This window comes from Staurois parvus, unplaced genomic scaffold (genome assembly GCF_062004578.1).
Source record: "Staurois parvus isolate SC_StPar_1 unplaced genomic scaffold, SC_StPar_1.0 ptg000303l, whole genome shotgun sequence".
Lineage (NCBI taxonomy): Eukaryota > Metazoa > Chordata > Amphibia > Anura > Ranidae > Staurois > Staurois parvus.
The window spans coordinates 16,252,731-16,266,479 of NW_028318099.1; the positions used below are offsets into that span (position 1 = coordinate 16,252,731).

The 13,749-nt window shown below is 40.7% G+C and overlaps 1 protein-coding gene across 3 annotated transcripts in view; it reads right to left on the bottom strand.

Moving 5' to 3' along the window:
- The window catches only part of SEMA4G (semaphorin 4G), a 300,010-nt gene that overhangs the window by 92,008 nt on the left and 194,253 nt on the right, over window positions 1-13,749 (bottom strand). For all 3 annotated transcript variants that reach the window (XR_016313584.1, XR_016313583.1, XM_089683293.1), the window contains exons 6-7: window positions 8,809-8,902; window positions 3,841-3,957 (exon numbers count right to left, since the gene is read on the bottom strand). Coding sequence is in view for 1 of the 3 variants with exons in the window: in XM_089683293.1 (XP_089539419.1) it covers window positions 3,841-3,957; window positions 8,809-8,902 (211 nt within the window). In the remaining 2 variants the exon portion in view is untranslated. The remainder of the gene's footprint in view (window positions 1-3,840; window positions 3,958-8,808; window positions 8,903-13,749) is intronic.

A 13,749-nucleotide genomic window follows, 5' to 3' on the forward strand; every position in this document is an offset into this window, starting at 1 on the left:
GCGCTGTACATTACAAAGGGGGACAGAACATGTGACAGAACAATACCAATACAATGCAAAACATGAGGGGATTGAGGGCCCTGCTCTTTCGAGCTTACAATCTAGGAGGGAGGGGATGGTGGCACAGGAGGAGATAGCTGTGGGGGATGGAATGGTAGGAATTCCGAGTGGAGGAGGTCGGCAGGTTAGCAGGGGGTGGGGTAGGCTTCCCTGAAGAGATGGGTTTTCAGGGTGCGCCTAAAGGAGAGGAGAGTAGGTGATAATCTGATGGGTTGGGGCAGGGAGTTCCAGAGGATGGGTGACACCCTGGAGAAGTCCTGGAGGTGGGCATGGGAGGAGGAGACCAGGGAACTAGAGAGAAGGAAGTCTTGTAAGGAGCGGAGTGTGCGTGCTGGGTGGTACTTGGATATTAGGTCATTGATGTAGTTCGGGGCAGTATGGTGGACAGCTTTGTACGTCAGCGTTAGGATTTTGAATTTGATCCGTTGCGCAATCGGAAGCCAGTGGAGGGATTGGCAGAGGGGGGTGGCGGAGACAGAGCGATTGGAAAGGTGAATGAGTCTGGCAGCCGTATTCAGGATCGACTGAAGTGGGGATAGCCAGCGGCGAGGCAGGCCAGTGAGGAGGGAGTTGCAGTAGTCGAGTCGTGATATGATGAGGGAGTGGATGAGCTGTTTAGTGGTTTCTGGGGTTAGGAACGTGCGGATTTTGGCGATGTTGCGGAGATGGAGTCTGCACGAGTTTGTTAAAGATTGGACTTGGGGTTGAAAGGATAGGTTGGAGTCCAGAATTACACCAAGTACTCTGGCCTGCAGGGCGGGTTTGATGGTAGCGTTGTTGGATGTGACGGAGAAGTCAATGGGGGGTGGTGTCCGGGCTGGGGGGAAGACAAGAAACTCGGTTTTGGAGAGGTTCAATTTAAGGAAGTGGAGTGACATCCAGTCTGATATGTCGCTCAGTAGGTGTGTGAATATATATATATATATATATATATATATATATATATATATATATAATATATGAACTGTTTCACCTGCCATAGGTTTTGTATTTCTGTCCACTCAATTTTGAGATTTACAGAACACACAGTCCTATCTGGCAGGGAAATAGATATACATTTTTTTCTTGTGCAGTTAAGCAGCACTTACAGGTCTTGCCTCTCCCCAGCCTGTGACTGGACAGTGAAAGATGATGAGTTTTTGGTCACTCTGCTCTCTACTGCTATCAGCAAACTCTTTTTAGCACAGAACTGTAGCACACTTCCTTCTGCTCTACAGTCCTGCTGCATTTGGGTTTTGCAAGCGGTTGATAGAAAGTCCAATTCATATACTTCCATGGCTTACATATCAAAAAAATACATTTAATGACATATTAATCTACACAAAGCTGCAAAAACATGTTTCTTTTTTTAACTGCCTGAGTACAGCTTTAAGTCTGGTTGCCCCTATCAGTCTGCCTGCTATGTTGTGAAATGCCAGCCTGTTTCACTATCTTCTTGTTTACTGTATGTCATAACAAAGGATGTCAGAGAATGAGCAGAAGGCATTTCATACGTCTGCCCTGAATTATTTATGCTGCTTTTCCCCTCAGTATTAAATAATCACTTGGGCACACACATCCAGGTTAGAAAATATGTATATAAAAAACAATTGTGTGTGCTGATTAGGACCATGGTGTTCATGAGTGGCAGCTGATGGTTGGCGAACACAGATACAATAATGAAAAGATAACAGAAAACTTGTCAAAACCAACAGAGCTCAGAAAATGAACACAGGATACCCGAATGAGCAGCTAACAGTGATTTTGTCAGAAGAAGGGGGAATATCAACAGCAAGCATTGCAGGGCAGTGAAAATATGCTCACATAAAACAAGAGAAGCAGCTTGATTAAACACCATCAAGTAACAGACTGCGATATACAGGCCTCCTGAGAATGGTCAGAACATCGCATTTGGAAAGTAGATGAAAGATTAATATGGATGAAACAAATACAGAGGAGTAAATTGATATCTACATGCTTTTACTCAAAAGTGAGCTTATAGGTAGCCTGAATTAGCCCCTGGCCTTGGACATTCAAACCTCAACATCTGTCTGCCATAATACCCAACTCTGTTCTTGTCTACCTGGAAGGTTTGGGGGATCCGACAACACATTTGATACATGCCATACACCTTCTTCTATCCTTCCTTTTATTTAATGAAGATTAATAAAAATCCAGCATTGTTATTGCAGGCCTCATGTAATGGCCAATGCTGATCCAGGAACTCATACACAGATATCTCAACCACACAATATCTATGCACTAACCTAATTACTGAGCATTGTTTTTGTCAGCAGTAACCAGTGTCACCATATTAGGGGCTCAAAAGTACTAAAGCCAACGGGTCACCATAACAACTAGTCAACTAGCATCTTCAGAAGAAAGCTGGCAGCTTATTGCTCTCATGACATATTCTCTACATTTTCCAGTAAACCTCAAGCATGACCTGACCCCTCCTATCTTTCTACTTAACAAGGGTAACCGTCAAATTTATGGACCAATAGGAAGACTCAATAGTTGAGAGGAGGTAGGAGCAATCTTAAAGTGATATTAAGAGGTAGAATTAAAAAAAAAAAAAAATGCCTGATCTATGCAATGATTTTGCACACAGCTTTCCCTCCTTTTCTTGGATTCCCTGTCAGCGCTCCTGTCTTCTCCTCCCTACTAAGTGCTCCCAGAGCAAGCCGCTTGCTCTGGGGACACTCCTGCATGCTCAATCCCAAGTCCCACTCTCTGTGTCCATAAGACACACAGAGCACGGCAAGGCCCCACCTCCTCCTCACTGGCTGCGACTGACAGCAGTGGGAGCCAGAGGCTCCCACTACTGTGAGCCAATGAGGAGGGAGAGACTCAGGAGAGCTACTGCTCTCATGCACAGCACTGGATCAGGCTCAAGAAAGTATTGGCGGGACTGAGGGGGGAGCTGCACACTGAAGGTTTTTTACCTTCATGCATAGAATGCATAAAGGTAAAAGAATCTTCAGTCTTTAGAACCACCTTAACTTTTACAGGAAAATATAAACTGTGCATATCGATTCAGCAGCCTATATCTGCAGATCCACAAATCATTTTGTAACCCATACACAGAGCCAAAACATTGTATAATGTGAAAAATTTAATCAGACCTTGCAGGAAAATTTAATACGTGCGTATCTGCTAGCACCCCTCACGCTAAAGCACTAGCGATAACAAAAAAATGGGGGGATGGGGGGTGTTGCTAACAGACAGGCACTAGAAAAATGTTCCCGCAAAGTCTGAAATGTTCACATTATCACAATGATTGATTGGAAAAGGGGGAGGGATAAGGGGTGGGGGATTGGAGGGAGTGCTAGCATCTAGGCACTGGATAATTGTTTCTATAAGATCTGCTTTAAACTCTAACAGTGTCATACACAGAGTAGCAACAACTGCAAATGTAAGTTTCCAATTAGAACTGAATAGTTTAAAAAAAATTAAAAAATACAGATTGAGACTCCATTTATCTGCCTGAAACATCAAACTTCAGCAAAGCTGGAAGCTAGAAAAGCTAACCATATGAAAAGAAGGCTAGAGTGCTACCTATTGCTCAAAAGAATAACATAAAATATTAACATTCATTAAATCATTTCTCCCTGTCAAAAAAATGTGTATCTATTATTTTTCAGTTCTGACTATAATAAAAAAGGAAATCTCTACAAAGCCACCATTCCCTATGAGCCAAATCATTGTGCTAAAATCTGACTGTAGCCAAAAACAGACATGTCTTCCTCTGTGCTAGTTTTTTTTACAAATAAGCTCTAGTGTACACAAATGATATCTTACCATTCAGCCATTGAAGAGGTGATGCTTCGGTTTTCAGCGTATGCAGCACTGAAACATTTTTCCGTATATCCGGTGCGCTGTAGAAACCATAGCCTGATGCTGTGTACAGAACCCCATCTAAAATCAATGAAGCAATATATCACTTTGATACTCCATTTTAGAATGTAATAAAATTGCTGAAAAGTCATTTGTTGACAAATGCTTTACAAACTAAAAAGAAGTCATGTATTTCTGTAAACTATTTGTTAAATTTAAGGTAGAGGTAAGTGTTTTTGCCTGTAGAAGCAAAGAGGGCAAAAGAGCTGCATATAATCCAAGGCTCTAAACCGTAAAGAGGATGGTGGTGAAACATATTCTAAATTTATATAGTCTGTTTCGCTTTTAAATGTCTATAAATATGACTATCGGGTGAAGATCAGGCTTTTTAGGAGCTACACTAGGAGTCGATTAACACTTTTGACCAACAGAAGTAAACATGATCAAGAACGGATATTTTCCAATTTTCCTGGAAGATCTCTGACACACTGATCCTTACTTGTTCTCATATCAACCGAACAGGTGCTGCTCAGTCTGTCAGACACGTTTCACGAAAAAATACAGCAGCCCCTGGTGCTACAAGAACTTTTTACACTGACTATAAAAAAATGTTAACACGATTTTTCATTACAAACCTATCATAGCAAAAATACATGAAAACATGAAACATTCCCATTAGTAAAGTTGAAATGTACAAATACCATAACTGTTCCTAGCAGTGCTTAAAGTGCATTTCCTTTTACAGTCAAATTTGAAAAAATTTCAATAAAAGTTTGTTAAGACCACTCAACAAATGCTGGTCGTTAGACCAGTTTGCGTAGAACAGACAGCGGCATACCTGTACCAAAAGTCAGCCAGTTCCTGCTGAACCGCCCGACTTTTGGTGCATGTGTATCAGGCTTAAGAAACACATCTAAAAGTTTTTTGAATTTAACTACACTCCTTCCTGACAGTTCCGTATGTGGAAGGTAGTTCCACACCTTTACTGCTCCAACAGTAAAGAACCCTTTGCAGTTTAAGATTTAACAGCTTTTCGTCCAGCCTCATTGTGTGGCTGTGTGTCTTCTTCGGTTCCCACCCGCCGTATTGTACAATGATGGTTGGGCGGGAACCCTATTATCCTGGGAGGACTTCATATGACGCGGTCCAGCAAATCGATTTCATTCAAAAAAATGATTGCTTATAACTGTAAAACTCAGTTATAAGCAATCATAAGGTGTGTTAAACAAAATCCTGATCATCTCCCCAGAATAATACAATGTTACCATGATAACACTGTATTACTCTGGTCACTGTAGGAAAAAAAATTAAAAACCAAAAAGGAAAAAAAAATTTAATAAAAAGGAAAAAAAAATTATTTTTTTTCCAAAAAACTGTGACAAAAAATTACAACATCAAAAAACTCATCATGCCTCTTACTAAATATCTTGGACTGTCTACTTTTCAAAGAGGGGTCATTTTGGGGGTATTTGTACTGTACTAGCATTTTCGGGCCTCAAGAAATTATACATACACATACATACACACATATATATATATATATATACAGGTGAAACTCGAAAAATTAGAATATCGTGCAAATGTTCATTTATTTCAGTAATGCAACTTAAACGGTGAAACAATATATGAGATAGACTCACTCCTAGATTGTAAGCTCCAAGGAGCAGGGCACTCCTATCCCACTTGTATTGAACTGTATTGTTGCTGTATTGTCTCCCATTATATTGTAAAGTGCTGAGCAAACTGTTGGCGCTATATAAATCCTGTATAATATTAATAATAATACATGCAAAGCAAGATAGTTCAAGTCGTGATTTGTCATAATTGTGATGATTATGGCTTACAGCTCATGAAAACCCCAAATCCACAATCTCAGAAAATTAGAATATTACATGCAATCAATAAAACAAGGATTGTACATAGAACAATATCAGACCTCTGAAAAGTATAAGCATGCATATGTACTCAGTACTTGGTTTGGGCCCCTTTTGCAGCAATTACTGCCTCAATGCGGCGTGGCATGGAAGCTATCAGCCTGTGGCACTGCTGAGGTGTTATGGAAGACCAGGATGCTTCAATAGCGCCCTTCAGCTCTTCTGCATTGTTCGGTCTCATGTCTATCATCTTTCTCTTGGCAATGCCCCATAGATTCTCTATGGGGTTCAGGTCAGGCGAGTTTGCTGGCCAATCAAGCACAGTAATCCCACGGTCATTGAACCAGGTTTTGGTGCTTTTGGCAGTGTGGGCAGTTGCCAAGTCCTGCTGGAAAATGAAGTCAGCATCCCCATAAAGCTCGTCCACGGAAGGAAGCATGAAGTGCTCCAAAATCTCCTGGTAGACGGCTGCGTTGACCCTGGACTTAATGAAGCACAGTGGACCAACACCAGCAGATGACATGGCTCCCCAAATCAACACAGACTCTGGAAACTTCACACTGGACTTCAAGCATCTTGCAGTGTGTGCCTCACCATTCTTCCTCCATACTCTGGGTCCTTGGTTTCCAAATGAGATGCAAAAGTTGCTCTCATCAGAAAAGAGGACTTTGGACCACTGAGCAACAGACTAGGTCTGTTTTTCTTGTTGTTCAGGAGCGGCTTGACAAGAGGAATACGACATTTGAAGCCCATGTCCAAGATCCGTCTGTGTGTGGTGGCTCTTGATACACTGATTCCAGCCTCAGTCCACTCCTTCTGAAAGTCCCCAACACTTTTGAATGGCTTTTCCTGACAATCCTCTCCAGGCTGCGGTCTTCCCTGCTGCTTGTGCACCTTTTTCTTCCACACTTGTCCCTTCCACATAACTATCTATAAATGTGCTTTGATACAGCACTTTGGGAACTTCCAACTTCCTTTGCAATTACCTTTTGAGGCTTTCCCTCCTTATGGAGGGTGTCAATGATGGTTTATTGCACAACTGTCTGGACAGCAGTCTTTCCCATGATTGTGATTCCTATTGAACCAGACTGAGAGACCATTTAAAGGCTCAGGAACCCTTTGCAGGTGTTATGGCTTAATTAGCTGGGTTGAGTGGGACACTTTGAGCCGAGAATATTGCACCTTTTCACAATATTCTAATTTTCTGAGATTGTGGATTTGGGGTTTTCATGAGCTGTAAACCATAATCATCACAACTATGACAAATCACAGCTTGAACTATCTTTCTTTGCATGTAATGAGTCTATCTCATATTAATTTCACCTTTTAAGTTGCATTACTGAAATAAATGAACTTTTGCAAAACATTCAAATTTTTCGAGTTTCGCCTGTATATATAGATATATTATATATTTATACACACATACCATAGTTTGATAGTTTGTGGATTTAATATCTTTCTTACAGACTATAAATAATATACACTGATTTGGGTTATTTTCAACAATGAAATGTAGCAGAATACACTTTGGCCTAAATTACTGGAGAAAGAATATTTTGCAAATAAATATTCTAATATAAACTAAGAAAAACGCGGGGGTTTTTTTGCAAAACTTTTGGTCTTTTTTCCATTTATTTAGCAAAAAAGCAGTGATTAAATACCATCAAAAGAAAACTCTATTTGTGTGAAAAAAATGATAAAAATTTCATATGGGTACAGTGTTGAATGACCACGCAATTGTCATTCAAAATGTGACAGGTCTGAAATCAGAAAATTGGAATGGGCAGGAAGGGAATAAAAGTGCCCGTATATTGAAGTGGTTAAAGACCTTAGGTTATATAGTTTCCTGGAGTCACCATTAAGAATTTATATATTGCTATTATATCCCCACGTAGGCATCCCTTCTCCAGGAAGAAATAGTTTAATGCTTGTACGTGTTCCTCACAACTGAGGTCCTCCAGCCCCCATATTAGCTTTGTTGCCCTTCTCTGGATGCTCTCCAGCTCAAGCACATCCTTCCCGAAGAACACTGACCAAAACTGGACCGCATACTCAAGATGTAGCTGAACCAGAATTTTGTAAAGTGGTAGATTTTTTTCTCTTGCGTAAATACCCTTTTTATTGCATGCTATTAGCTGCTAGTCTTGCTTGCTGCAGCTTGGCATTATAAGCTATAGCTGAGTCTGTAATCTGCTATGACCCCCCAGACAGGGCTTTTGTCTCAGAAAATAGGTACAGGAACTCAACCATGACCCCCCCCCCCCCCAAACCTTCTCCTTCACTACACACACACCCTCCAAACCGCATCAAATGGTGGATATGGTTAAATTTCACTAACACTGGGAGGGTCTTAAAGGGGTACTAAACGCCAGGAGTGCATTACGTACAGAGTGCAAAGCTCAGGGGTGTGCTACATACAGAGTGCAGATTTCAGCCTTCTTCCACAGCTGCTTACCTCTGCATCTCCATCCACATCTCACTTTCACCCCTCTTCTTCTGTAGTACATCCCTACACACTGTAGGTAACTCAGTCTCTCTCACTTACAGGGAGATAATCCAGTGGAGGCGTCAGCATCCGCATTGCACACGGGCACCTGCATCTCCCTTGTCCCCATCCTGCACTCAGTGGGAGCTGCTCAGGAGACCAGATATTTGGGAGCCGTTGGGGGACAAGATGTCACTTGTAAACACAGAAGCTGCAGAAGTGGTAGTGGTAAGCAGAGGGACTGAGCCTGAATGGAGTTCCACCAAATTCCAGCTGAAAAAAAGCTCTGCCCCCAAGATACTTTTCTATCCAGGATTCCTCTGAGGTTCTCCCCCTTGCATGCATATTTTTAGCTCCCAAGTGCATTACCTTACATATATATATTAAGCCCAATCTGCCACTCAACTGCTCAAAATTCATCAGCATTTTTATGAAGGGTAATACAAGAACCAGAGAAGACAAAATAAAGGAAGGTTAAACTTCAAATGTAAATTCCTATCATGAGAAAAAATATATACAGTACCTAGCTTAGTACATGCTAGTTGGGTGTGGCTTACAAGGAATGAGTCTTACCAATAAGAAAGCCAGTGTACCCTATAACTGGATCAAATGGGCACTTCTCTCTTCCATCTTCACATGTTAAAGGTAAAACAAACGTCTTCACATCCTAATGATTAAAAAAAAAAAAAAAAAATTTTAATAGTGTCTGCAGCTGGTCTGAAACATCTTCTACAATTAACGATAAAGTTAATGACCAAGTTCCAACTGCAGTTTCATACTAATATTAATAACTTCCAGTACGTGCAGGTGGTATTCTAGCAACTGGCAGATTAATATTCAGAATAATATTTCAGACCCAGAGATACCAAACACAGTATACCCTTGTCACCCAGGAGGGAAGAGACTGCTTTCTTGTTTCTCCTATGTGCTAATATAGTCATGTATGATCTTGTTGGGCTCGCATAAAAATTATTTATCCAAATATATACCAAATATTAATGTGCCCAGTTCCTGCTGAACTTTATGAATTGTATGTGAAATGGTTACATGTGGAATGGACATTTTATGGCATGCTCTGCATCCTAGAGCCCTAATGGCCTAACAGGTCATGGCTGACTGAGTTATTATTTTACAATTGGGCAGAGGAAAGTGGTTTTCCAAGCAGACGTCCTGCACAAGCCTAATTAGCGGTTTACAGCTCTGGAGCTTCATCTATCTGTGTTTAATTTAAGATAAGAGGCACTTTTGAATTCCGTTACAACTTCCAGCTACAAATTCCATTTCAAGAGGGAGGAGAGGAGAGACAAAATGGCTGTCACGTACAGCTTCCATGTCTCTATTGCAATCGTCACCCCCCCATCTCTACCCCTTTAGCCAAAGGTGTAGACATGCAGCAGCAGGAATTACACCCCCTGTTGCTTTTGGTGGGTGCTACTGCCTGTCAACCGAGACTCATTCAAGTAAATGGGCCACTCTGCAAGTGCCCTGCAACTGCATGCTTCTGCAGGGTCCAAGGGGTTAAAGCAAGTGGTGAGAAAGCACCTGTTTAACGCTGCCTGATTAACCCCTTGTTTGTTGTACTTCACAAGGGCAATTGCACAGTGGCCTCATTGACTTGAATGGGTCATGCTTGGCTGATACTACACCCACCAACCATGGCAGGGCGTATGAGCAGCACTACAGAGGAGACATCAGCTTATGGGGCTCTTGTTCTCTACTACAGCTCCAAATTTACAAGTAGTTCCTCTGCATTGCACTTTGATGCCATGGGATGGTGGATCAGCAAGTCCAGACTGCGATCTACCAATTACCTGATCATGATCTACTGGTTGCTTACCCCCGCTCTAAATCAAAGCCATACAGAAAAACAAATGGGAGGGAGAATAGGTCACCCATCGCAATAGTTCTGATGTGTGAGTGCCGTATGAGCTTCAGCTTTTGAAATCTGTAAACAACATGCTTTTCCAGCAAATTAGAAGTATCCTGTGAAACTCTAGAAGGATCCTAGAGAACAAATCATACACATTCAGATAAAATATTTCATTTTTACCAGATTAAGAAAATGGAAACATGCTTAAGAAGTTTAAAAAACATTTACAAAATATAATTATATTTTAGTCCCGAATAAGAAAATATATACAAAACCATGTTACATTCTGATAAAGCAATACTCTCAATTCAATTTGTTACAATTTGAGTACCGTAAATGGAACACATTAACGCACTTAAAATATATAAGGATCGCTACATTCTTTAGCTTTGTAATGCTTTTCTTTCTCCTTCGAAACTTGTCTATTAAAAATGTACTTTGCTAATGACTATTTTACTAATGGTTCTTCGTGAAATACTACCATCAGCACCCATCCTGCCATCTTCACCGTGAATGCCCGCTCAGAGCTGTACTGCTTTTCTTCCATAAATTCCTGTTTCATACTGCACATTCAGCTTGTGGGCCCATTTATTTCTATTGGAAAGCATACTCCAAGTGACTATTTGAGACCAACATGAGTATGGCTTTCCCACTGGATGTGTGATGAACAAATCTCCTACTACAGCTATTGTACCCTGATAGCCATCGCTGCTGGCTGAAAAACATACCTGAACAGTTCCCGCATTTGATTTGATGCCAGTGTGGCTCAGTTGATACATTTTTACCTGGCACCCCTGATTTTTCAGTTGAAGGATGTCCAGAGGGAGGGTGCTGACAGGGCCCCTACAATGCAACGTTTTGTTGGTTTATCAGGAACTGGCCACAATTCACACCGTGTATGGACAGCTAAAGGATGTGCAGGCTAGGCTGCAGAGAAACACCCATTCCCTCCCTCATCCCCCATGCCCACTAACCAATTAAACACAATGGGGGTGAGATATTACATCTTGATTGACTGGGTTCACCTCACTGTTTTTCTAAGACACAGGCTAGAGGGAAGTGACACAGCCTGTAACTGGCAGAAATCCGCCCACACCATGTTATTGCCAAAAAATAAGATTTGATTTAAAATATATATTTGTATGACAATTTAAATTGGTTTATTGATATTAATTATTGATTTTGTATCCCAAAGGCTCTTTGTTATTTTGAACATGTGACCAGCAGCAGAGGACTAGAAGCTTCTCCTGCTTGTTTCCCTGCAGACAGGCTGGGAAAGAGCTAGGTCTGTATATTGAAAAAAGGTACTTTTTTTTACTAAAATAATTACAGCCCCATCATCCACATACAGAAAGAGAAGAGATAATGTAAATTAAACTGTGTGTGTTTTTAGTATCACTTTAAGTTGCCTAATTTCTACTTCTGGTCAGTCACAGCCTAGTAGCTATACCCAGAATAGGGACTGTCTGCAGTTGAAACCATTGCAAAGACAATTGCTTCCAGTCAAATAGACTATTTTTCATAAAGTTCAATAACTATTGTGATTTTAGGAATTAAAGAATTATGAATTTTAGCTTTAAAGTGATGGTACACACATTATTTATTTCAGGTATTTATATAGCGCCGTCAATTTACGCAGCGCTTTACATATATTGTACAATCACATCAGTCCCTAACCCTCAAGGGGTGTACAATCTAAGGTCCCTAATTTACATTCATACATACACATATTGGGGCCAATTTAGACAGGATCCAATTAACCTACAAGCATGTCTTGGTGTGGGAGGAAACCCACGCAGGCACAGGGAGAACATGCAAACTCCAGACAGGTGGTGTCGTGGTTGTGATTCGAACCAACAACCCTAGTACTGCCAGGCGGAAGTGCTAACCATTTAGCCACTGTGCTGCCCATATTTTAAAAAAACACAAAGAACAAATCTGTTATACGTACTTGCTATGTCCAATAGTTTTGCAAAGAGCAGCCCTGATCTTATTGAGTCCCTAGCCAACACTCTTAGCTCTCCCCCACTCCCATCATAGCAATCCACATGCTATGGGGAACTTGTGTGGGCTTCCTCCCATGCCAGCTCCCAAGCCAGAGCGTGCCACCCACTCAGTGCTCACTGGCTGGGATTTACAGCAGCAGGAGTCTATGGCTCCCACTGCTGTCTCTGAGCCTATGAGGAGAGAGGGAAAAGAGAGGGAGGGAAGAGAATGCATTAAAGTATCATTAAAGTTTCATTTTGAATAGAGTAAAGGAGAGTTATAACCCCTACCAATTTTTTCTTTTTTTACCATCTGTGTCCCAATGCAGATATTTCCATTCTTTTCTTGTATCATAGTAAAACAGTTAGACAGAGGAAATTCCTTCAAATTAAGGGAATTCTTTGGGGACCCCCCAGTCACTGGAACTAGTGTCCTCCTTGGAACATTCTGGGGACAACCCAAAATTTGGAATTTTCTTTCACTTTCAATGATGATAAACAGGATAAATAGAGAACGTGAATCTCCTTAATAGGGGCACAGAAAGCAATAAAAACTGACAGGGGTTCTAATCTTTCTCCACTCTATCCAAAACTAAAAAAAAAAAAAAAGTTTTACTTTTAGTTATACTTTAAGGTAAAAAACCTTTACAGTCACTTTAAGGTATTAATATCCACTATAAAAAGACAACATTGCTTCCCAACCCTCCACACTATGATTTTCCTACTTTTTGTAAGTGTTGTGTCTGAAGATCCATTAACCAAATGAGCAGCTGTGATCAGTGGGAAATTAAACTGTGAAAGCATTTCTAGAAGTGTTAAACAGTTGCTGCTAATTGCATTGCAGCTAAAATAAGGTAGGCTATAAATCTTGCAGCAAAATATTCTAAGAACATTTAATTAATAAATCGCATTATAGGCTATGGTAAATTGTAGGACTGTTGTGAAACTTCCATCCCCTCAGACTGATTCTTCAATGCAGACTTCGGATTCTAGGCATATTTTAATTTTATGAAATGTTTGCTCTTTGACCAAGTGACACATTAAGCAATGCTGGCATGTGTACTGGAGTTTACAGAGCAACTAAACAGCTCTAAAATGTGTGAGACAGAGCAGGCCACGAGAGATTTCATACCGTACAATATTAAAAATGTGAAACAGAGCCATAGTTTAAAATAAGGAAATATGCTAGCAATTCCAAGCTTGAAGACCCCATCTGAAGATCCAGAGATCACGCAAATAGCAGAAATGTCAGGACACTCCTCAAACCATGTTCTTTCTTAAAGCATTTATGATTATAAATATTATCAACCAAATGGAGGACAAAGTGGGCATGTATGGAGGTCTGGGTGTACCATCTGCACCTGAGCAGAACTAGAGCCAGGTCCCTCTGTCACAATTCTGCCTACTTTTTGACCTTTCACCAAGTTTAGTGCTAATATTCTGAATTATACTTTTCTGCGATTACAGAAGTAAATTGAGGGAGTGGCAATAGTACTAGAAATGTCTTCATTGTTTAATTGTTTAGGGGGGAGTGAGAAGGTTCATGTGTGAAAGGCAACCTAAACACATGTAGGACTCAATATATTTCCATTTTTTTAGTTTTTAATATAGCGGCGACGACTTAGAACCCGTTATGTTTTTACTCCTGGGAGTTAAAGC